Below are 26,822 nucleotides of genomic sequence, written 5' to 3'. Positions count from 1 at the left end.
ACCGCTCTGATACCACTTTTGTCACGACCCAGCCCCGTAGGCCGTGACTAGTGCCCGAGATGGACACTCGTACATATTCTCTAGCCAAAATCTACTTATGTTTAGCATGTTAGGGACTTCAACACATACCAAACAATATATTATTTAAATCTTTACTTATAGAATCGCATATATAAACCGACTGAGTTATAATAGAATAGGGAAATACCAGACGTAAACCATATTAGCATATCCGAACAAAACGACTCACGACCCACATACATGTCTACAGGCCTCTAACAAAGACAACCGAATCATATGGCGGGACAGGGCCCCCGCCCTACCCCTGAATAGTCACACATACATAAATATATACAACAGATGTAACTGTACCAAAAGTATGGCTCCAGATCAAGGGAGCACTTGAAACAGCAGAACGGATATCCTAGGCTGACGGACCACCGTAACGAACGTCTGTACCTGCGGGCATGAAACGCAGCCCCCGAAGAAAGGGGGTCAGTACGGAATATGTACTGAGTATGTAAGGCATGAAATACAGAAAACGGAGACATAGCTGGAACAATGGTACAAAAAGTAAGTACATTAGCCAGAATACCGAGGTACTTATTTCCCGAACGTAGATCACGCTTACCGATGTCATATGTCAGAAAAGTGCAGAAGATGGGTAAATCATCCAGAGTATCAAAATACTTACTTTCCAAACACAGATCATGTGTGCCGACATCTTTTGTCATCGTATACATATACATATAACAGATCCCGACCCTCTAGTAAGGGACGCGGTGAATGGAGTCATCATATATGCCGACATCATAAATCATATATGCATATAACAGATCCCGACCCTTTAGTGAGGGACGCGGTGAACAGAATCATCGGTGCAAGTCAAAATCATATATCATATATGCACATAACAGATCCCGGCCCTCTATTGCGGGACGCGGTGGACAGAATCATCATATGCCATCCCCATATCTTCATATCATCATATACAGATGTACATATAACAGAACCCGGCCCGCAAGGGAGAGGGACGCGGTGAACAATGTAGAGGAAGACGCACGATAACAGAACCTGGCCCGGGGTGCAGTGAAATACATACTGAGGCTTGCACGAGCAGAGTAGTGCGAAACCATATGCACACAAATCCAGACTCGATAGATACATACACTTACCGACATCTGAAGGCTCAGAAACAAATTTCGGGTCAATCTGATTTAGTATAAGAAAGTTATGAGCGTTTGAAGTACAGAACCTTCTATGAACATTTCGAAAGCCCTTTTTGGAAAATCAAAGCAACAATCACGTTAGGTACCTTCCGAATATCATTATGGATCAACTCAGATAGAGCTTTTGGAACCATATGTACGTATCAAAATGTATTAAAGACTCTATGGAGTAATCAAACGTGCAATAATTTGAAAATCAAACTTTACTCGTATCAATTATCTTTCGAATGCCATTCGGAAACATACAGAACTCTTACGAACGTTTCAAAGTAAATCCGAGATCTTTTTCGAAAGTTAGGGACATTAAAACTTACAGAACTCTTTATACTCATCTCGTTATTCAACCATACAATAAGTTCAACTATATCGAACGTACTCATGTCAGAAGTGAATAAGAATCATAGAAAGACTCGGAAACATATCACGTAGATTTTCGGACGACATAAATACGCATCAAGATCATATGAAACAACTTATGGAAATCATGGATATTAGCCATCCTAGTGGCCCTAAGAATAGGAATTTATTTGTAATCATACATATACATCATTTGTTCGTTCCATAAAGATCATGCCAAAAGAAAGAAAGGGTAAGCCTTACATACCTTGCCCGCTTCCTACGCTAATCCGAACTTAAGTCTTTGGCTTCGCAAAATCTACAACAATATTAACATATACCAAACATTAGCCACAAACACTTAGGAGTCCAATTCTAAGCTGACACTCAATCTACAGAAATTTCGGCAGCATTTCCCCTGTAAATGCAACATCCCCGAGAATTCAACTCGGCCAAACATACAACAACAAATCCGAGAATTTAACTCGGCCAAAATATCAACAACAATACCAACAATTATTCTAGCAATATCCACAGTCGATTCAAAACGCATACTAACATTAGCAACTTCTTCCTACAACTTCAACGGCGTCTCATTTATGTTAAATTCATATTTGCTCACACATTCAAGTACTAATCCGCAATCATTCAAACACTATTCAATAATACTTCAAACAATCCGTACAATATTCAAAACAATTCAACCAATACTCTACTTCATCCGAAACCTTTCAAATGCAACAAGAACAATAACAGCACATTTCCTTCCTTCAAATTCATGAACTACTCCAACAATTTACACACTAACAACATTATCTTCCATAAATACAAGAATATTATTTTCAATTCACATTAACTTCTAAAACAAGTCTCCAACCATTACAACTTCACTAGGATCATTAAGCTTTCATTATCAACATGGAATCCATAACAACAACAACCAAAATGCTAAGTAAAATTTGTCCTTTATTCCTACACACACCCACGGCCACACACCACACCCACACAGCTCAACCTCAACACACCAAGTTTCATGAATTTCATTCATTTTATACATACTACAACATACATAACCATCTATAACATATAAAAAGAGGATTAAACCTTACCTTTTTCCACTTATCTTCTTTCTTGGCTAAAGTTGCTCCTTGCAAGAATAAATGTTTTTTTTGCTCCAATAATTATACCACGTTAAAGAGGACCCTTGAATTAGTAGGAATACTAGAAGAAATTAATTTTTTGGGATCAAAATTGAAGTCTCAATTTTTGTCACTCATGGCCGAATGGCCTTGTTCCTTGGCTCCTCTCCAAGCTTCTTGAAATTTCCAAGTTTAAAAGATGAATATTATGGCAGCTTGTCATCTTTTTTGGGTTATTTATTTAACTTCCATATGGGCCTTGTCCCATACTATGCTTGGACGGCCACTTGGCCCATGTCTCAAGTCCATCTCTTTTTTTTTTGGTCTTGCAATTCATAAAAAATTATTCTCCAAATTCCAAATTTGCCCTTAGCCTTCCTCCATATTTCTATGAGTCATCTTGCGAATTTCCTTTTCTACCCCTAGCCTTTCTTAATTTTTCCACATCAAAATTTTCATAAACAACTTGTGTGCTAAAAAAAATCAAAATACAACCTTGTCCTTAACTTCCCGCGATTACCTTGAATTACCCGAATGTACAAAATGCGGGATATAACATGATAAGATCTTACGATGGAAATGGATAGATGTAGTGAACCACGATAACTATGACATTAAAAGATACCTACGACCTTATATGTATATGTGCCTATGTATGGATATTATGGGACCCCGAGCTGTGTGATCGGTTATAATATAGTATATATATATATATATATATGTATGATGTTGCGCACGCACCACTACAGTTGGGTACGGAATCACTGAGCCTTGGAAGGGCCAGGTATGTGAGGTACTGACTCTTAGTGGTCGGGTATGCTATGTAAATGATATGTATATGAAATTGATGTGAGTACGAATATGCTAGGTGTACATAACATAAGCGATATGTATGTGATACGAATATGAGTGTAAATATGCCACGGACAACGAAATGTTATGAAAATGATTATGCATGCGAATATGAATATATGTATATGTGTAAGTGTGTATGTGCACGAATCACTCAAGAATGACTATGTAACTTGCACGTATTTATACTTCGCCAATGAGATCAAATGAGATAGATTTGCAAGCCATAAGAGACTTAATGCTACCGTTGAGCAAGGGAGGAGAATTGATGAGATATAGAGATCCAGATGAAAGGTGTGATGAAACGGCGAGATGACAAGGTATGTATGCTTCTCTTTTTGCATATAGGTCGTGTGTGGCCAAATTATATTGGTATTGTGTTATAGCCCTGGGAGGCAGTAATATTATGGGTTGCTGTGACAGGTTGGTAGTGCTAAGTTACAGGGGAAAATCTGGCGAAATATTTCTAGAATTCCCGAATATTTTAACATTCGAGGACGAATGCTCCAAAAGGGGGGAAGAATGTTACACCCCGGGAAACATTTCGCGTTATCAAAACTGTAGACGGCTTGGTATGGGCCAAAGGAAGAGTAAAGCTATGCAAGGATTAACAAGGCTAAGCTTCTGAGGCTTGGAAGGAAAGTTAGGCAAGGTTTGATACGGAAATTTTAGTCTAAATGAAAGGAATAATATGTTTTAGTATATTAAGAGTTTTGAAGTAAAGAGGAAGTCTAAAGTGAAGTTCGGGAAGTCTAGATTCCAACGCAACAAACCGCTCCTCAATCGGACATCGGGATAAGGAGATATGGACGTTACAAGATGGGCTGGCAGACCAGGAAAATGGCCTGCGCGAACGCGCAGAAGGCCCAGAGCCAATGCAGCGCGAACGCGTCACCACGGGGTGCGACCGCGCTGAACAAAATTTAAGCTCGGGTTCAGGATGAAGGTTATATTATAAGAATATGATAATAACACATACATAAGGCATTTGGAGACCATATGGGGTGAATTGGTTCATATGACATTTAATAAGAAATTCTCGTTGCCGCACGCTAAGTGGGGCCCACACGTCAGAGTTTTATAAAAGACATATGAAGAGACATAGGAGTGGTACATGGAGAGTTGAGCAAGTCCCAAGAAGGATCCATAAGCCAAAAATGAGTGTAAGCCCTCCAAAAGGATGATTTAAAGAAACATTTTCTGATGATCTAACTTGGAGGGGCAATAACGGTATTATACGTTTGGAATTTGGAAATATACCAAGAATGAAAGTTGTAGATAATTGAATTAGCTTTCCAACCATAGGTCGTGGGACCTCACACGATATCGAGATCAAGATTTATGACCATTTTACTGAACGAAGGTGCAGTCAGAAAAACTGACCCAGCGCGAACGCGCCCAAGACCCACGCGAACGCGCTCGGCAATTTTATGTCGGTTCTGGGCAGAACCCAGAACCTTATAAAAAGGGGATTCCCCCTTATTTCATCATCAAACACCCCAAATACTCTCCAAAAATCTAGAGAGTTCTCCCCAACACCCAAGCCAACGTTTTAGCCCGAAACCAGGTATAATTCCCAAATTCCGGTCCAAACAACGTATAGTTGCGACTATAAAACGGTGTATTGAGGCGTTATGGCTTAAGGTCAAGACGGAAAAGTGAAGATACAATATTATTAACGGGAGAAAGGTATGAATCTATTTCTACTTGTGTTAATATTGGTTTATTTACGAAGAAAGCGTGATTAAATGATCGTACACTGAGTTAATTAATTATGGGAGTTGGAAAGACAGCGTGTGGGTTTTTTTATGAGATACGTTGATATGAAAAATGATATTATTGATGTTGATATTGTTGTGTTGTTGTTGGTTGCTGAATTGAGAATTCGGGCTAGGCATATAAACAGGGGAGATGCTGCCCGATTTTCGATAAAATATAAAATGGTTTAAATTGAAACTCAAAATAAGGGTGTGATATGGAGACTAACGTAGTGCGAATCTTCTCAAATGTAGATTTACGAGCCCGGACGAATAAGCGTAGCTAATAGGAGGCTGAACAGGTATGTGAGGCTCAACCCTTCTTTCTAAGGCATGATCTTATGGTACGGATTTCCTTCTTCTTTATGAACTTCCTATCTCCTAGAAGACTATAAGTCCTCGTTTATGAATAGCCATATGAAATGAGAGATATGTTATGAGTGTGTTAATGAATGATAAGCTTGAGGCTAAGAGGTGTCGTAGTCTACGATATGATGTTCCTATGGAGCTAGTATACACTCACCTTATATGCTAATTCCTTCAAGGTGAGGCATAGTGTTCATGATTGTTCCATAATGGACTCGGGGGTTCACGACCTTACGTCACCCCGATAAAGTACAATTGTTCCTAAGTCCCATGCACGCAATATGATGAATGTGATGATAGGAAGTATATGGATATGATGATAAGAAATATACCGAGCCTTGTCATGGTCGGGTATGGAAGACATGTAAGTGGTACTATCGAGTCACTACGTGGCCGAGTACGGATAGTGACTAGATGAGTATAAACATATACGATACTATGAGACGTATAGGCATGTGCTATGAGAAACATAAGATGATGTTGGTGCCCTTTATGTATTTTTATGTATGTTTGTATATGTGCATGTATGTATGTATGCATTTCATCCCACTGATCAGTTGGGCAGATAATCGAGCCTATATGGCCGAGTATGCAGATCATCGAGCCTACATGGCCGAGTACGCATATGATCGAGCCTATATGGCCGAGTACGCATATGATCGAGCTCGGGAGGGCCGAGTACGCACACTATCGAGCCTACAAGGCCGAGTACGCGTGATATTGAGCCCAGATAGACGAGTATGTGACTGTGTTGCATTATGACTGTGTTTGATATGCATGAGCAGATACTGTATTACGATGATGATTATGTGATATATTGACATATATGCTATGACGATACGAGTACGACGAGTGCGTATACGTGGGATATGCGATAGGTATGACGATAAGCGTAGGACAGGTGTGTATGTATGACATATGATGTATGTAGGAAATACATTCGTTCTTAAGGGTTGCGCAGGTTTGCTCTCACCTTATGACTTATGATTCTTTATTACGTTTATTTCACTCCTGCCTTACATACTCAGTACAACATTCGTACTGACGTCCGTTTTCTTTGGACGCTGTGTTCATGCCCATAGGTAGGCAGGAAGACGGCGCAGACCACTAGGAGCTTTCAGCAGATTTGCAGGAACACTCCACTATTTCGGAGGTGCCAGTCGGGTCTATGCTTTTGTGTATACATATATATGTCCAGTTCTCCAGTAGAGGCTCGTGGATACGTAGTGTGGGTTAGAAGGTCTCACTAGAATACTTTGATATATGTGAATATATTATGTTGTCGCCTTAACGAGGCTTATGTATATAATATAAGTTGTGTTTTCTTTTCAAACGGAGAATGACGGTGTTATGATTATGACATAATAAAAGTTAAAGAAAGGTAAAAATGGTTATGACGAGTGAGGAAAGGAGTGGTGCTCGTGGTCAGCTTGGGGTACCCGTCACGGCCCATAGTTGGGTCGTGACAACGGGCACCCGGTGCTAGCCCACCCGGGCACCCCTTAGCATACCTTTACATTCACATCTAGGTGAGCCACATATCAAATCATACATTCTATTCATCCATCATACTAGTCCTATTGGACAACAATGCCTTCATGTCATCAATAGCAACTAGCCCATATCAAAGTGCATAAGCCGACAAGGCTAACAAAATGATATCCAAAAATATAGGCCGACAAGGCCAAACACATCTAACTATATACACATGTCTACGAACCTCTAAGGAGAGTATATCATATCATATAGGCGGGACAGGACCCCGCTATGCCCATAATTATGTACACAAAAGAATCAATACCAAAAGCTATAGCTCCGAATGAAATGGAGCTCCGCTATGTAGTCCCTGAGAATATAGCTATGGATCAAGTCTGTCTCCCTGTGCACCTGCGGGCATGACGCAACGTCCACAAACAAAAGGACGTCAGTACGAACAATGTACTGAGTATGTAAAGCATGATCAATATCAATATAGAAGCATAATAAACTACATGAGAAATAGCATAAGATGGGAGATAGTAGAATCGTCGTCATAAGCACTTACTTGCCTTTCATAGGGACTTTCCATTTCTAGTGCGTAATTGTGTACATACGTCCGTATCCGTATTCGTATTCATATCCGTACTCATTTACATTTCGTATCCATAATCGTATTCATATACATATTCTTATTCATATTCATATCCATGTCATATACATAGCATTTACATAGCATGCCCGACCACGAAGGTTCGGTGTTTCATACATACTTGGCCAACCAAGGCTCAAGGTTACACATACCTGGCCCTACCAAGGCTTCAGGGTTTATCCGTACCATCTGCAGAGGTGTGCGCGCGTTACATAAATATATACATATTCTACTCGGCCTCATAAGCTCGGGGTTCCATAATAGTCATACATAGATACACATACATAATAGCTCATAAGAATCTTACTACTATCATCACTATCATTATCGTCATCGCTATTATCATCGTTATCATTATCGTTATCACCATCATCGTCATTCATTACATCTATCCTTATAGGATTACTCGTCATATGAGGAACTTAGTACAATCGTGATACATATCGAGAATCATAAGCTTAGTAGCTTTTGAAGATAGAATCATTTGGACTACGTCATAGACTTATAGAAGATTTAGATGATTGGCCAAAGAACCATGCCTTATGAAAGAAAGGGTTAGCCTTACATATCTTTCCGTTCAACTATTCTACACTTGCACGTTCTCCTCCGAAGCTCACGTTTCTATCTTCATTAAGGCATACTATCATTAGAAAGATCGATAGCTAGCATACATGACTAAGGCTAGAGAAAAATCGGACAACATCTCATTTATTTATATGACATTCCTCCGTATCATATATCAACGCCCAAACGTCAACAATACATTCACAATGTCATAACAATAGTCTTTATTCATCCACATTATCCATATCTCTCAACTCACTTCCAATTACCTATATCCATGGTCATAACACACATTTACATTCATTCATATACAAGGTCTATCTCATGTCATTAACATCATTTATAACATATCTACATCACAATACATCAAGAATCATGACTCAATTCAAGCTATTACTCAAAATGGCACTATTCCACATTCATGACCCATTTTTCTATATCCTTCTACAATCCAAGTATTTCAACTTTCAAATACCTTAAACAACATGGAAATACCATAAATCTTACCTTAGATGTTGTAGGAACAAGTTTGGGGGTGAAAATACTTCACTTGAGCCAAAACCCTAGTTCTCCTCCAATGGAATTTTTTGTGGCCCTCTAACCCTTGGAAGCTTTCTAACACATAAACACTTGATTTTTGTCTTTGACCTTTGTGTTCTCTTGGACTTGAGTGAAATATGCTTAGAGAAGGGGTTTTGAGTTCTCAACACTTTTGGAATATGAAAAATGAAGTAAAAGAACCCAAGGCATCTATTTATACAAACATTGAAAATCAGCCCGTCCGGACTTCCACGGACACTTGTACGGTCCGTGGAACATTGTACGGCTCATACAACTGGTCGTGGTTCACCACCAGGAAACCATCATCTCTGCTGGGTATTATACGGACCAGTATATGGTCCGTGGAAAGTTTCACGGTCCGTGAAACATGGTCGTGGAACTCACAGCTTTTCCGAAGTTGTTCTCGTCGTTTCATTTGATCTCTAATCCTTATACAACCTTCTTACCACTTGTTTAATACTTCATTAACCATACAATAGGCTCTATATCAGTGCCCTAAAACATCACCATATAAACATCATAGCGGAGCTTTTCCGAACACGACTTACGTTTCGCTTCCTTCAAACAAACTAAAATTCACATATTCATAGAACTTCAAAATCTTATTATATGCACCTCAAGCAATCTAATCCTTCACTTAACCTCATAGGGATTTCATAATCACCTTAAGCTCACATTAGCCTATCCACAAGGCAACACATACAGGATTTTTGAGGTGTAACACCTAGCTCCTAACTTTATCCGGTACTTCACTTCCTGCAAAAAAAGGAAAGGTTAATAAACAAGGTGTCCATACCTTAGCAGTAGTATCTCTTCAAATGAGCCACATTCCAGTTATTGTGCAACCGTTGCCCGTTCATGGATTCCAGCTGATACGATCATTTGCCCGTTACCTCGGTTATCTTGTACGGCCCCTCCCAGTTCGGACCCAATTTTCCATCGTTAGGATTCTTGGTGTTCAAGGTAACTTTCCGAAGAACCAACTCCCCAACTTGGAAATGTCAAAAATTGGCCCTCCGGTTGTAGTACCTTTCCATTCTCTGCTTCTGGGCTGCAATACGGATCAACGCGTTTTAGCGAAGTTCATCTGTGAGATCGAGTTTTACGGCCATGGCCTTCTCGTTTGACTTTTCGGTTGTGTACCTGAACCGAAGACTCGGTTCACCAACTTCTATGGTTATGAGGGCTTCGGACTCGTAGACCAACGAGAAAGGTGTTTCTCCCGTGCTTGATTTCGATGTGGTTCTGTAAGCCCACAATACCTCCGGTAATACTTCCTTCCAGTGATGCTTTGACGTTTCAAGTCTTTTCCTCAGATTTTGAATTATTGTTTTATTCGTGGATTTCGCCTGTCCGTTTGCACACTGGTGATACGGAGTTGATACGATCTTCTTGATCTTCAACCCTTCGAGGAAATCATTGATTTTGCCGCCAACGAACTGAGGACCATTATCACAAGTTATCTTGGCCGGGATGCCGAAACGGCAAATAATGTGGTCCCATATGAAGTCAATAATTTTCTTTTCTCTAATTTTTTCGAAGGCCTGCGCTTCAACCCATTTGGAGAAATAGTCAGTCATAAACAAAATAAAACGGGCCTTACCTAGCGACCATGGCAATGGATCAACAATGTCCATCCCCCATTTCATGAAGGGCCAAGGTGACATCACCGAGTGCAGCAACTCCCCGGGCTGATAAATCATCGGGGCATGTCTTTGACACTCGTCACATTTCCGGACAAAATTCTTCGAATCTTCCTCCATCCGATTCCAGTAGTAACAGGCTCTGATAAGTTTCCGGACCAAGGCTTCAGCACCGAAGTGATTGCCGCAGGTCCCCTCGTGTACTTCTCTCATCACATAATCGGTTTCTCCGGGACCCAAACACTTGGCCAGGGGTCCGAAGAAAGACCGTCGGTACAATTGGCCGTCTACCAAGCAGAAACGTGCAACTTTTGATCTTAGTGATCGTGATTCTTTTGGATCACTCGGGAGCTTTCCATCTCGCAAGTAGTCGATGTACTTGTTGCGCCAATCCCAAGTTAAACCTATTGTGTTTATTTCAGCATGTCTGTTTTCTATCGCTGAATTCATCAAGTGCACCATAGTCCCGGTGTTGATTTCTTCCCCTTCGACTGAAGATCCCAAATTGGCCAATGCATCGGCTTCGCTGTTCTGCTCCCTGGGTATATGCTGCATGGTCCATTCTTTAAACCGGTGCAGTATCACTTGGATTTTTTCCAGATACCTATGCATCCGTTCGTCCTTGACCTCGAAGACGCTATTCACCTGGTTAACGACCAAGAGAGAGTCGCACTTTGCTTCAATTATTTCGGCCCCTATACTCCGGGCTAATTCCAAACCTCCAATCATAGCCTCATACTCGGCTTCATTGTTAGTCAATTTAACAGTTCTAATAGATTGTCGAACGGCATCCCTCGCGGGGGTTCTAAGGACGATTCCTAGCTCGGAACCCTTGAGGTTTGAGGCCCCGTCCGTGTGTAGCGACCAAATACCCGAAGCTTTCCTCGAGGTTAGCAGAAGTTCTTTCTCAACCTCGGGGACCATAGCTGGGGTGAAGTCCGCCACAAAATCGGCCAAGATCTGGGACTTGATGGCCGTCCGAGGCTTGTATTCGATATCATATCCGCTAATATCTACGGCCCATTTAGTTAGTCTACCCGATAATTCCGGTTTATGCATGATGTTCTTTAGGCGGTAAGTAGTCACTACACATATCGGATGACATTGAAAGTAAGGCTTGAGCTTTCTAGAAGCACTTACCAATGCCAATGCCAACTTTTTCAGGTGGGGATAACGGGTCTCCGCATCCCCTAAAGTTCTACCCACATAATATATAGGAAATTGCGTACCTGATTCTTCTCGGACCAAAACACTACTTACCGCTACCTCGGAGACGGCAAGGTTGAGAAAAAGCTGCTCGTCCGCTTTCGGTGTGTGCAGTAGCTGCGGGCTGGACAAGTACCTTTTCAATTCTTGCAAAGCTCTTTCACACTCCGGTGTCCAAACGAAGTCATTCTTCTTCCTTAGTAAGGAGAAAAAATGGTGACTCTTATCCGAGGACCTTGATATGAAACGGCTCAGCGCCGCTATTCTTCCAGTGAGCCTCTGCACTCCTTTGACGTTATTTACCACCTCAATATCCTCGATGGCTTTGATCTTATCTGGGTTGATTTCAATCCCCGATTTGACAACATGAAACCCAAAAATTTACCAGACCGGACACCGAAGGCACATTTTTTCGGGTTAAGCTTCATGTTGTACTTGCGAAGTACATCGAAGGTTTTCTGCAAATGCTTTAAATGGTCCTCTATTTCCAGGGACTTGACCACCATGTCGTCAATATAAACTTCTATTGTTTTCCCTATTTGTTCTTCGAACATTCTATTAACTAGGCGTTGGTAAGTTGCACCGGTATTTTTTAATCCGAAAGGCATGACATTGTAACAGTAAGTCCCATACTGGGTAATAAAGGATGTTTTCTCTTGATCCTCCGGGTGCATCCGGATTTGGTTATACCCGGAGTAAGCATCGAGAAAACTTAACATATCATGCCCGGCCGTCGCGTCGATCATTCTATCGATGTGAGGCAACGGAAATGAATCCTTCGGGCATGCTTTGTTTAGATCCTTATAATCAACGCACATTCGAAATTTATTACCTTTTTTCGGCACCACTACTACGTTAGCTAGCCAGTCCGGGTACTTTACCTCTCGGATAGAGCCTATTTTCAAAAGCTTCGTTACCTCATCCTTTACGAAGGCGTGTTTTGCCTCTGCCATGGGCCTTCTCTTCTACTTCACCGGGGGGATCCTCCCGTCTAGGCTGAGCTTGTGAGTTGTTACTTCCGGTGGCACACCTGTCATATCTATATGGGACCATGCGAAGCAATTGGCATTAGCTCGAAGAAATTTAATTAACTTGTTCCTGAGCTCCGAGGTTAACCCCATGCCCAGGTATACCTTTCTGTCCGGTAGATATTCGAACAAGATGATTTGCTCCAACTCCTCTACTGTTGACTTGGTCGCATCCGAGTCATCCGGCAAGACGAATGATCTGGGTACACCGAAATCATCCTCTTCATACCCCAGGTCCAACCTTTCTGCTCCGTTGTCGAACCCGTGTACTTTAGTTTCTATTTGGTGTCCTTGTCCCCGGTTGAATCATCTTTTTTTTATCCATTTTTTTGGGAAGAGGTGACGCTTCCTCGATCGCGAACATCTCCCTTGCAGCGGGCTGTTCACCTCGGATGGTTTTTATCCCCTCCGGGGTCGGGAAATTCAGCAGCTGATGTAATGTCGATGGCACGACCCTCATGCTATGTATCCAAGGTCTACCCAACAATGCATTATACTTCATATCTCCTTCGATTACATAGAACACCGTTTGATGGATAGTGCCATCAATGTTGACCGGCAAAGAGATCTCCCCCTTCGTGGTTTCGCTCGCCATGTTGAACCCGTTGAGCACTCGGGCTACCAGTACGATCTGATCGAGTAGCCTTAGCTGTTCAACCACTCTCCACCGGATGATGTTGGCCGAGCTACCTGGGTCAATCAAAATACGTTTAACTTGTGATTTAAAAATAAGAATAGAGATTACCAATGCATCATTGTGCGGTTGAATGATGCCTTCTGCGTCTTCGTTGTTGAAAGAGATGGAACCCTTGGGTAAGTAATCCCGGCTGCGCTTCTCACGTACAATAGAAACCTTTGTTCGTTTCATCACCGGCCCTCGAGGGGTATCGGTACCCTCGATTATCATGTTGATTATATGCCGAGGTTCCACTGGTTCGGCCCATTTATGAGATTCTCTTTCCTTGTAGTGACCTTTAGCTCGTTCACTTAGAAATTCTCGGAGGTGGCCATTCTTCAATAACCAAGCCACCTCCTCTCTTAGCTGGCGACAGTCCTCAGTTCTGTGTCCATAGGTTCCATGATATTCACACATCACGCTCGGGTCCCGTTGGCCCGGGTCTGACCTTAGAGGTCTCAGCCATCTTGCTTTTGCGATAGGGCCAATAGCCGAGATGAGGTCCGAAGTGTTGACGTTGAAGTTGTACTCCGATATCCTCGGCAAGTCTTTGTTGCTGGCCGAGCTTCCGGCATCGCTCCTAAATGAGAGACCTCGACTGTTCGACGTGCGCTCAGCCCGTTTATCACCCCGACCGGAGAATTGACTCGGGCCAACCCTTGATTTTTCCAACCTGAAGCTTGACCTTTCCGAATGAGAGTATGGCCGATACCTTTCCCTCGATAGTATGGACTCTGGCTCGTAATTTTTTCGCGATTTCTCCGAGCTTTTGTTGATATTCACGGGCCCCGGGGGAAGCTCGAGTTGGTCATCCTCTACCCGAATCTTTGATTCGTATCTGTTATGGACATCCGCCCAGGTCACAGCCTCGTATTCCAGCAAGTTTTCCTTTAGTTTGAACGAGGCCGTCGAGCTCCGAGGATTGAGCCCTTTGGTAAAAGCTTGTGCAGCCCATTCCTTCGGAACCGGAGGGAGCTCCATTCGTTCCCTTTGGAATCGGTTGACAAATTCACGTAATAACTCGTCATCCCTTTGGGCTATACGGAAAATATCCGCCTTACGGGCCTGCACCTTTTTGGCACCGGCATGAGCTTTTATGAACGCATCAACGAGCATTTCGAAAGAAGTGATTGAATGCTCAGGAAGATGGTCGTACCAAGTCAATGCTTCCTTCGATAGAGTTTCCCCAAACTTTTTCAACAACACGGATTCAATTTCATCCTCTTCAACATCATTGCCTTTTATGGCACAGGTGTATGAAGTCACGTGTTCCTGAGGGTCCGTTGTGCCATCATATTTCTGGATATCCGGCATTTTAAACCTCTTCGGGATCAATTTCGGAGCCGCACTCGGAGGAAAAGGCCTCTGAATGTACCTCTTCGAATCCGATCCTTTCAGAATAGGCAGAGCCCCCGGGATCTGGTCCGCTCGAGAGTTATATGTTTCCACCCTCTTTTCAGTCGAGTCTACCCGCTTCGCCAATGTTTCAAGCATTCTTAGAACTTCAGTGGATGAACCAGCTCCGGACCGATTACTCTCGACCATCCGTGTCTCGTCCTTTCTGTGTTCAGCAACACCTTTCGTCCTCTCCGGGGTCGTTTTATCATTTTTGCTTTGCAACTGGGCTATTGCGACTCCTTGTTCGGCAATAGCCGCCCTCTGTTCCTGCAACATTTCAAAAATTAAACGTAAGTCAATATTATCATCCGGGGCATCCGGCACTTTCCGGCCTTGTGTCCGGGACAAAGTAATTGAATTGTGAGCATTTAAAGGATCGGTGGCCGGCGGGGCGGCATTCTCCTGATTCACGGTGTTTTGCCGGTTGAGGCCCTCCCTCGAATTAATGGGGTTTGGGTCGACGGGATTTGCTGGTAATCCCCGTGGTCCACTGTCTTCATTTTCGGCCACAATCTCGTTATTGTTGACGTGATCAGATTGTCCACTGTTTGCCATTTGGTCCGTTTTCACAGAGACGAACAAAAGATTTTTTCGATCCTAACGGGTAAGAGATAGAAACCAAGATCACAGACCACTATTATCCTAGCCCCACGGTGGGCGCCAAACTGTTTACCCCGAATTTAGGTAATCAATTGAATTTGTACGTGAGGTATAGGATATGTGGATGAGCTTTAATCTATTTGGTTGGAAGAAAATGCATATGGATCTGCAGTGAGCAAGTGAATCGAAATCGGTGATTTACACTAAATATATGTATTAAATAATATTTAAGTATTGGATGAGTAAATAAAGCTAAAGAAGAACACACAAATCCGGACCAATATCAGAGAGAGAGAGAGAGGGAGAGATTTTATATATTTTGCTATTACAATGTTCTAGATCTTAAAAAGCTAACCCTTGAAAGTAGGGAAATGTCCCCTATTTATAGTTTTGCCTTATACAACACAAAGCCCTTTTGAATAAAGAAAACCCTAAAAGGATAAGGTTGGGTTGTACGGTCTGACACCCGTACGATTGGCAGTACAATGTGGCAGAACGGTCTTGACGCGTGGCAATTGTGTAACTGATCACCCGGACCAACGACCACGATCAACCGGACTAACGACCACGATCAACACGGCTATGGAAAAACCGGACCAAACGACTTCCTTCGCTTTCTTCTGATCAACCACTTCTAGTGTGATACCTCCAGTCCAAAAGAAAGTCTTCATGCTCGTGCTTGTTTCCTTCTTCCCCCGATTCCCGGTCTCACCGGTCTAGCATAAGTCCGATTTTTACCGTATACAAAAGTATAGTAGGACAATTAGGAAATGCCAAAATACAAGTATGGTCCAATTTAATGGTAGAGCATCGGAACTCGTACATGAGAGGTACAAGTTCCTACCCTCAGGAGTTCCACAAGTAATTATGTTGATGATCTTACTGTCGCATGAAGCAATCCTCAGTTCATTAACCAATTTTCTGGAACACTTCATGCTACCTTTTCTTTGAAGGACCTCGGACATCTTTATTTTTTCCTGGGGATTCAAGTTACCAGAAATAAGATACCATTTTCCTCACTCAACAAAAATACATTCGTGATGTTCTCCTTCGCGCCAAAATGGCCCAACCTATCTCCACTCTTGCTATCCCAGGATCTCGCCTTGTCCATGATGGCGATCCTCACCTATAAAGCATTTTTGGGGCTCTTCAATATGCCACTATTACCCGTCCTGAAATTTGTTATGCTGTGAACCGACTGTGTCAGTTTATGCACGACCCATCCACCACCCATTGGGCTGCAGTTAAGCGTATCCTCAGATACCTTAAAGGCACCCTACACCATGGTCTCCAACTTGCACTCATCCACCGACTCCGGCCTGATTGCTCTCAACATGGTTTTGCTCTTTACTATGGTGGCAATTTAGTAAGTTGGTGCTCTAAGAAGCAAAAGGCAGTCGCTCGCTCTAGCACTGAACCGGAATATCGAGCTCTTGCCTTTGCTACTACCGAGATCATTTGGATCGAGCAATTTTTAAATGAGTTACACGATCCTCTCAGACAACCTCCGATTCTATTGTGTGACAACTTAAGTGCTAGCTTTATCTCGGCCAATCCCCGTATTCATCAACGATCGAAGCAAATCAAACTTGACTATCATTTTGTATGGGAGAAAGTAAATGATCATTCACTTGTTGTTCCCTTTGTTAGCTCTTAGAATCAAATAGCGGATATTTTTACGAAAGCTCTTGGTACAGCTTGATTCAATCTGTTAAGATCCATGCTCCTTGTTCAACCCTCACCATCAGCTTGCCGGGGCTATTAACTGAGAATCCCTCTCACACCAGCACCAAAAGTGCCGTGTAGATAGGTAGAAGATTTTCTAGTTAACTCTATCTTGTTCCTATTTTATCTCTTATCTTGAATAACTGATGTATTTTAAATTATTGTTATGATTTGCTGTACATATTTTAACATTATAGATTAGTGAGAATATAGGATTTGTATCAATCCTTTTACAGCAATCCATGTACAGAATGTATATATAAATAAACTCTTTCTCTCGGCAGAAAAGTTAACCGAGAGTCTGCAAATTTGACTCTTCTTCCATATTTAACCTTTACTTCTTTACAGGTAAGAATACTATTACTTGCTCTTTGTTACTTCCAAGTTCACTAAATCAAATCTGACGAATAGGACTCGATGTATTTTCTAAAACTACTTTTGGTACATATTTCCAACCTAAAACTAGATAAATTTCTTTGTACTAAACCATAAATTTAATTGGCAGCCATCAGTGTATTCACCTGCTCAACATACAGGCTAACTCCCACTCCCCTAAATATGGGGTACATGTATAGCAATCAAATGCCACTCTGTCAGAAGTAAGTTTTGGACTGACTTTTTTTGCTTCTGAATTTCCTCTTGTTGTCAAGACATATTATGGACATTTCTTCCTGGTTCTTCCCAAGCGAAGGTGAAGATCACCAATCCAAGGTTATATTCCTTGAAATATAAAGTTTGTCAATGTATTCGATGATTGGAAGCGAAGCATCAATGTATCTTCTCATTTCTCTCTCAGCTGAATCATCTGCAACAAGTAATTTTTGCTTCTCATGAGAGGAACTCAAACATTATTAGGACATTTGTGAATGGATTCGTGCTGCCAAAACAAGTCGAATCGTTCTTCTTGCTAGTTCATTAACATTGTTCATATATCTGCAGCTACCATTTCAGCAAGGGTATAAATCCTAAGTTACAACGTAAACATCAGCAGAACCAGATATGCCAGGTTGTCTTACTAATTCAATACTCAAACCAGACGGCCATCTGATCACAAATATTATTGAAATAGTTCTTGTGGTTGGATGTCAAGACAACCAAAATTGAAATTATTCAATTCATAGAAAAGAATGTCAGGATAAAGATAGAAGTTATCCTGTTAATTGGCAGAAAGAAATTCATGGTGCGTGGATTCTAATGGTAGAAGACAAACCTGTCATGTAGACTAAGATTCAAAATGGAAACAACTAGCAAATCCCAAACCCCCAAATAGTAATGTTGTAACATCTCTTGTGCTCTCACAACGACGGAATCTCCATGATTGAGAAATCAGGTAAGAGTTGAATCTACAGAGTAATGAGCTACATATTTCTCTGACTAGTAAATTGTTCTCATGCTTGGCAATACAGGAATTATGTTGGTCATCAAAGTACCGTTTCCTAATTCATCAAAGTACCGTTTCCTAATCTTACACTCTCTTAACTGTTGAAACACTAGTATACTATATCCTAATTCGGAGTAACAGTAATACACCCGAATCTTTATTTTAATGGATAAAGCAACAACTTGAATGGCAGAATAACAAATTGTCTAATAATGTTACAGAAAGTAAACTTACCAGTCTCATTTAGCTTCATGAGAAGTTGGTCCCTTGTTGGAAGAGCACACATACCAGCAGAGACAGCAGTTCTCACAGCCCATGTATGATAAGGTGCACAAACTTTTGCATATGCCATTGAAGCTGCTTCTTTCAGGGAATCATCACTAAACAGAAAGTATAACCATTAGATCTAGAGCTAATTTAAAATAGTTAAAAGGAAAAGGGATATACAAGTGTCGGGATAAAATAAACATTTAGAGAGAAATTGTAACTATATCAGACTCAACATTCTGGAGATCAATGCACGCCTCTGATATTGATTAACAATGTTAAACAAGGCCATTATTTACTTCTAAATTGACTGAAATCATATTTTACTTCTTGCCCCATGTACAAAAATATGCGAGGATCGTCATTTACTTCATTGTAAGCGGGTGGTATTTCCCCATACATCTGTTCTACTTCTAGAAAGCCAATATTAATTTACTCATGGAGTAAAAACCTAAAGATACCTGAAAACATTAGTAGAAGCATCTTGGGACTTCTCTTTCTGTTTTCTCTAATTCCTTCTAAACTAATCTCCTCATTCATATTTTAAAGCAAGTCTAGAAGGAAAGAGTTGGAAATTTTACTTGTATTTTCGATGATAGGATGGTCACATAAGTTCAGGCGTCACATCCTCATCAACCAGTGAGTTCGTTTGATTCCAAAAAGAAACAAGCAGGTTCATTGTAAATTTTATATAAGCAAACGAAAATTGCTAATGCAGCATGAAGCTCTTTTATAGAAGTGTATTAGCTCTACCTGCATCCAGCTTGCTTTTATGCATAAGCAAATTGAATTTGCAACAAAGACAACGCCAGATCCATTCTTTTAGTTTCTAGTAAAAATTTTGAATGCATAAAATAGTCTAAAAGTACATGAAATAACTGGGCATATTCTATGAAAAGATTAGAAAAAATAAGACAACACACATTTGGGTTGTGCCAAAATTTATGCAGTTTCAATTTGACAAAAGCTGGAGGAAATCACATTTACATAAAAAGAAGTTGCCATAAGAAGGGAGTACACCGTACTAGGTTGAAAGAAAATTCTGAAACAAGGCTCTGATGAGGTCTAGACCTTGCCGAACTCTGCGTAAATTGCGTGAAAGGCTTCCTGGTGTTCTCACTGTATCATTTCTAACATCATAATCAAGGATACTGTTCAAACTTCCAAATATTTCGGATGCTTCTGCAAGATCACGTACCTAAAAGCGACATTCATGCTTAAACCAAAAGGTATGGCAGACATCAGAACCAAAAGAAAATTACATAGATTGCTAAATGATGGTAAACTACCAGAAGAAAACAAAATCTCATATCTGCATAATCTAGCTGAAGGCTTTTAAGACAACGACTTGTAGCGGAGCCTATCAACTTCTGTCACTACATTTGCTACAGCGAGCGAATATCAAAAGAGATCAGCTTCTTTACGACTACGTTTTTCAGTACATCCTGAATAGTACTTAGAAGACTATGGTCACAATGCCATACCCAGTTGAGGGGCATGTTATCATACTTTTCTCTTGTGAGTATCTACCAGTCACATTTTAACTTCCAATCAGCTGAAAAATTATGCAATCTTTTTCAAATTCATTAAGAATTTACAGGCTTAGACAGATCCTAAATGTAAAGTAGTTGCTCATGTTGTCTTTATATCTCAAATGAGGCAAATTCATATGAGGTAGACAAAACGGTATGTAAACTTACTTCAACATGTTTTGCACAATGCTTTGACGGTCCTTTTGAAATATTTATCAAAAAAAAAAAAAAAAAACATTTTTTTTATTTAACTTCTTAGAAAATTAGCTAATCATCCACTAATTACTTCCTGAAAACTGAAGCGGATTAAGTTGACCTGTTAGAGTCGAGGCTGGAGCTGCATAGGATAAAGTTCAAACTAGGTAACAGATATCCCTTGCAGAATAGCCATGACATGTGACCATTGTTGGGTTTTAAGTGTAGATGAATGGGAAATGGAGAGAAGAAAACTGGAGGGAAAATGAAAATTTTGAATTGTTCATTTATTGCTTTTTAGATGAGGCATTTCTACCACATTGGTAGTGGAAAGGAAAGTTCATGTGCTTATATGTAGAAGCATTCCTTCTAGTTGCTACAGGGTTGAGAAGAAGGCAAGCCTTGTGCTGTCATCGTCGTCGCTCGCTTTGCTTCAGCTTCAGATTTGGTCAATTGATTGACAATCTTTTTGGACCAAATTTATTTAATTAATTTTAATTATTTAATTATTAATTATTCATCCACTTCCTAACCCGGGTTCCGGATTAATAAAAATCCAGATTATCCGTTTCTCACCCGTGACCCGGTTTTCCTTTCCCGGATTTATTTAAATGTTCCTGCTCATCTGAAAGGATGCAACCTTTGAGTTGCACCTTTTCTGAACCAACATTTCCATGCTATTTATGTCTTGTTGATCTTCAGATTTTTCCTTACGGAAATTCTGATCTTCTCTCTTCTTTTCTTGCACTAAAATTCTCGTGTGATATACTGCCGTCGAGTGAGTTTGCCGTCACCGGAGTTTGTTGTACCGCTACAACGGTGAGTAAATTGTTCTATCCTGGGAGGATATATTCCACAACCTCGGGTACATTGAGGGGAATAATTTCCTTAAGGACACACTATGTATTCAGTGGGCTCGATTTAATTCCCACATATATTTTGAGATACTGTTCTTCTGATATTTTTCCAGATTCTGTTTTTCAATTCTGAAATTTTTTACATTCTGTTTAAGTATATTTTCATATACAGGTTTATAACAACCATTACAATGACTAGCACAAGAATTAGCTAATCTCCTACAATGTTCTTCTCAGATGCTTAATGATCCCCAAGAATAATTATACTCTTCATACCAAATAAAGCTTTACTTTTAGGTGTTACAATCAATAAATCCGAGCCACATGTTTTATTTGTTGCTCATGACCACTAATCTAGCTAAAACAACTTCTTCATATCAATTTTCTTTCGGGTCCCTACCAGTGGAAGAGGTGGAGTAATAACCCCGAGAACTAAGGTTCGAATCCAAACAGAGGCAACACTAGGTGAACTCTTCCGTCTAAGTCAGTGGACAGAGTAATCCGATATCTGTGTTGGTAGGAAGGTAGTACGTACCCAATGGATTAGTCAAAGTGCTTCATGCTAGAGGGTTCTTAACCATATTAATGTTTTAAAAGAGTACTAGAAAAATAAAGATACAAAAGCAATAAAACCGTCTTGGTATATTTTGCCTTCTTTTGCATAAACTACATTTGATGTAAAAAGTATTGTAGTCAAACCACATATGCGAGACACCAATTCTCATTATAATGTGATTTAAAAGCTAGGCCTTAAGCATTCATGGTGCTGTTTAGGAACAAATTCTTGGTAAATCAGCCCTTTGTGATACATCTAGAGTAAAAGTGATTAAAACATGAGCATACATCACCACTGAATAACAATCAAGGAGCCAAGCCAGGGGATACCATTTAGTTTTCAAACTTCGAAAGCTCCTGTATGTTCTTATTGATGTTTTAAGGGGAAAATGTAATAAACATCCTGGGAAACAGAAGATAGGCAAATCACTTAAATTGATTCTTAACGAGGTAACAGTTTATTCCTAGTTTAGCTAGATGGTAACCACAATTTTCTAACATGTCTCAATAATACTTCTACACAATATTTGTTGAGTCCCATATCAGTGATTATGTGACTCTTTATATGGTCTTTGGCAGTACTCACCTCATGAGCTAAGTTTTTAGATTTTTTTTTTTTTCATAAGGGGGTGGGGAAGGGGATTCGAACCCTCACTAACAAGGTGAAAGTTCAGGTAGCCAACCAACTGAGCTACTAAGATCCCTATAGTTTTTATGGTTGAGTTAGGCCAACATCCATTTTTTTAATCATGGTATCAGAGCTAGGTTAGTCTCAATTCATTGTTTACCCAATGTTGAGCCCCATCTTATATTGTTTACGCTCCACATATCCAGTCTTGTTCGTGTGGGAGTCTCAAATTGGTGGAGATGGGATTATGCAACTCTTTATATGACCTGGGGCAATCCTCACCTCATGAGCTATAAATTTGGAGTTGAATTATGCCCAAAATTCACCTCATGGTTTCAGAGTGAATTCATGTTTACCAGATCTTGAGCCCCATCTTATATTGTTCATCTCCATATATCCAGTCTTGGGCGTGCCGGGTGTTGAGTCTCAACTTGGTGGAGATGAGATTATGTAACTCTACAATCCTGTCTATTTAGGATCCTCCAAACCCACCCACCAATTTCCAACCAACTCTTTCTCTTATTTACTTTTTCTCTCAGAAACTGACAAATAATGGAAGAAAAATCAAAAGAATAGGTAGTAACTAACCTTGGAGACGTATTCAAGCTCTGCAAATTTAAAAGCGATTCCTAGGGAACCAAAGAGGACAGAAACAAGAGAACAAGCATCACAAAAAGGCTTCAACATAAGATCATGATAGCCATTTGACTTTAAACATGATGAAAGCTCCTCAAATGCCTCAGATATTGCAGATAAAGGTGTCCCTGTACCTGCATCCTCAAATCCATCATCTTCATCCATCGAATGTCTTCTAATCCTTGTCTTTGTCTCCCTTCACAAATCAACAACAACATGGTTTCATTTTCAAAACATAAGTTATATTCATTAAAAGAGAAAAAAAAATCAAGATTTTGAACCATACTTTTCTCTGCAATGTTGCCTTCTTTTGAAAAGGGAGTAGAATTGGAGGGCCATTTTTTTCTTGGTTCTGCTAAGATTGCGGTTGGTCCTCTATAAGCAGCAATAACTATTTTTTTTTCGGTAATTAGCAATAACTATTTTGTCATTACATTAGTACTGCTTATAATTTATACTAGTCCAACATAAATGCAAAAAAATCGCAAAGGTTTCCTATTCCACGATGACGGAGTCGTCATTCAAACCTCAAAATCAGGCTTTTGAAAGGATGACAAGTCCGTTACGTTTACGTGGCCTGCATTGCTCTTTCGGTAACGTGTATACTCTAGGAAAAGCAAACGTGCCTATCCATGAAGAGACGTCAAATTTGGGTCTCTACGGTCATTCAGTACTAGAGAAAACGACAAAAATTGTGCTTTGCGTAGGTATTTTAAAATGGAAGAAAGCTCAAATATGCCTTTACTATCATAAATGGTGATAGTTAGGCATAAATATGCCACCGTCGTGACATATTTGGTTTATTCGTGCCACGAATCACTAACAGAGCTCTATCGCCACCAAATTTTTTCATGTGGCATTATCTAACCCTTCTTTACTTACCAAACTCCTGTTGAAAAATCGAGAGAGGAGAAGCACTCTCAATCACTCAAATTATCTCTTAAAGACAAGTGAGAAAACGATTCTTCTTTGTTCACCTCAACTTAACTTACAAATTTGATTATTCTCTTGAAGAGAAGTGGGAATATATTCTTCCACCAACTTAACTTAAATAAAAATGTTAAACTACATAGGTACTTATAGATTTTCGTCTAGCATGTACCTAATCTAGTACATGTACCTAATTTAATTCTAGATATCCTTTATCTTCCCTAGTTCATGAACAACTTTCATACTTTCTAGTTCATGAATAAAACAAAATAATACATGTATCATAATTAATTTTCTATACATGAACTAAGGCAATTCATGTATCAAAAAACATCGCAATGCTTACCATACAAATAATGACGCCAAATTTTCAAGGCAAATACCACGGCAGCCAACTCTAAGTCATGAGTCGGATAGTTCTTCAACTGACGCGAAGCATAAGCAATCACCTTACCGTTCTGCATTAATACACAACCCAAACCAATTCTAGAAGCATCACAATACACCACATATCCACCAGACCCAAAAGGTTAAGTCAAAATAGGAGCCGAAGTCAACCTTGTCTTAAGCTCTTGGAAACTCTTTTCACAAGCTTCGGACCACTAAAACTTAGCAATCTTCTGTGTTAATTTAGTCAATGGTGAGGCTATGGACGAAAAAACTTCCACAAAATTTCTGTAATAATTTGCCAAACCCAAGAAACTACGAATTTCCGTCGCACTAGTTGGTCTAGGCCAATCCTTAACCGCTAAAATTTTCTGAGGGTCTACTTTAATGCCGTCACCAGTCACCACGTGACCCAAGAAAAACACAGACTCAAGCCATAACTCATAAGACTCAAGCCAGAACTCACACTTAGAGAATTTTGCATAAAGCTCGTTCTCCTCAAGTGTTGTCAAAGTTATCCTCAAATGATTAGCATGATCCTCACGATTCTTAGAGTGCACCAAGATGTCGTCAATAAACACAATAATGAAGCGGTCTTGATACGGTTTAAACACCCGGTTCATCAAATCCATGAACGCAGCAGGCGCATTAGTCAACCCAAAGGACATCACTAGAAACTCAAAGTGCCCATAACGAGTACGGAAAGCAGTTTTCGGGATATCCTTTTCCTTTATCTTCAATTAGTGATACCCTGACCTCAGGTCAATCTTTGAAAAGAACTTAGCACCCTAAAGTTGGTCAAATAGATCATCTATCGTAGGCAAAGGATATTTATTCTTAATGATCACATTATTAAGCTGACGGTAATCAACACACATCCTAAATGAACCATCTTTCTTTCTAACAAACAAGACTGGAGCACCCCAAGGTGAGGAACTTGGTCGGATGAAATGTTTATCCAACAAGTCCTTCAACTGATCCTTTAACTCCCTTAGTTCTGCTGGAGCCATACGATAAGGTGGAATAGAAATAGGTTGGGTCTCGGGAATAACATCAATCCCAAAATCAATAACCCTATCAGGAGGGATACTAGGGAGATCTTCGGGAAGCACTTTGGGATAATCACTAACTATGGGAACGGATGCAAATTCAGGTACTATGACTTTTGTATCATTAACAGCAACCAAATGGTAAATACACCCCTTAGTAATCATCTTATGAGCCTTAAGAGAGGAAATAAATCTATCCCTTGGCTTAGCAATTTCACCCTCCCACACAATAACAAGCTCCTCGGGGAAGGCGAAGCGAACTAACTTATGGCGACAATCCACATTAGCATAACATGCCGACAACTAGTCCATTCCCATAATTACATCAAAATCTACCATCTCAAGTTCATACAAATCAGCCACGGTCTCACGACCTTTAATCACGACAACACGATTTCTATACACTCTAGAAGCAATAATAGGAACACCCGAAGGCGTATCAACAACAAAGGGTTCCAACAATGGTTCAGGTTTCAAACCCATATCAAGAGCAAAATAAGGAGTCACATAGGATAAATTTGAACCCGATCAATCAATGAGTAAGCATCATGAGAACAGATGGTAAGGATACCTGTAATGTTATATCCCGTATTTTGTACATTGGGACATTCCGAGCTAACCGCTATAAGTCAAGGGCAAGGTTATTTTCTAGCTTGGACTTAATGCACAAGTTGCTTGTAAGTATTATTAGTATGGACTATTAAGGAAAATTTGGGGTTGAAAGTGAATTATGGAAAGTTATAAGTCATGAAGAAAAAGGGCCAAGTGGGCCGTCCAAGGTGGTGTGGGCCTTGGCCCAAATGGATGCATAATATATGTAAATAAAATATGATAATTGATCACATTTTTCATCACCCTTATCACTTAGAAAGTTGAAGAAACTTGGAGAAGAACAAAAGAGACCATTCGGCCATGGTAACCAAAAATTAAGGTCCAAAAATCTTGATCAAAAAAATATTTTCTTCTAGAAATTCAACTAATTGAGGGCCCTTATTAATGTGGAGTGGTTATTGGAACAAGCAAACCATTCATCTTGTTGTAATCTACAACCTTAGCCAAGCTAAGAAGTGTAGTGAAAAAGGTAAGGTTTAATCTCTTTTTCATATGTTGTGGATGTTTTGTACATGTTGTAGTGTGTGGAAATGGATGAAAACCATGAAATTGGGTGTGTGGGGTGGTGGCCGAATATGGGTTGTT

General features: G+C 40.3%; 1 protein-coding gene across 3 annotated transcripts; it reads right to left on the bottom strand.

The window, feature by feature from the left end:
• Positions 1-7,230: 7,230 nt before the first annotated feature.
• On the bottom strand, positions 7,231-23,927 carry LOC132616698 (ACD11 homolog protein). 3 transcript variants are annotated; one of them, XM_060331286.1, is made up of 6 exons: positions 23,546-23,916; positions 23,394-23,455; positions 23,212-23,252; positions 19,882-20,054; positions 18,824-18,969; positions 17,467-18,013 (listed from the first exon to the last, which is right to left on the bottom strand). In XM_060331286.1, exons 1-6 carry the CDS (start codon positions 23,596-23,598, stop codon positions 17,907-17,909), a joined length of 582 nt encoding a protein of 193 aa, XP_060187269.1. In that variant the 5' UTR covers positions 23,599-23,916; the 3' UTR covers positions 17,467-17,906. The 3 variants fall into 3 exon arrangements, with proteins under 3 accessions (XP_060187268.1, XP_060187269.1, XP_060187267.1); XM_060331285.1 differs by lacking the exon at positions 17,467-18,013 and adding an exon at positions 7,231-7,566 and having other exon boundaries at positions 23,212-23,455; positions 23,546-23,927; XM_060331284.1 differs by having other exon boundaries at positions 23,212-23,455; positions 23,546-23,902.
• Between the last annotated feature and the right edge of the window lie 2,895 nt (positions 23,928-26,822).

This window comes from Lycium barbarum, chromosome 11, assembly GCF_019175385.1.
Source record: "Lycium barbarum isolate Lr01 chromosome 11, ASM1917538v2, whole genome shotgun sequence".
Lineage (NCBI taxonomy): Eukaryota > Viridiplantae > Streptophyta > Magnoliopsida > Solanales > Solanaceae > Lycium > Lycium barbarum.
This window is presented reverse-complemented; position numbering and strand designations above follow the sequence as displayed.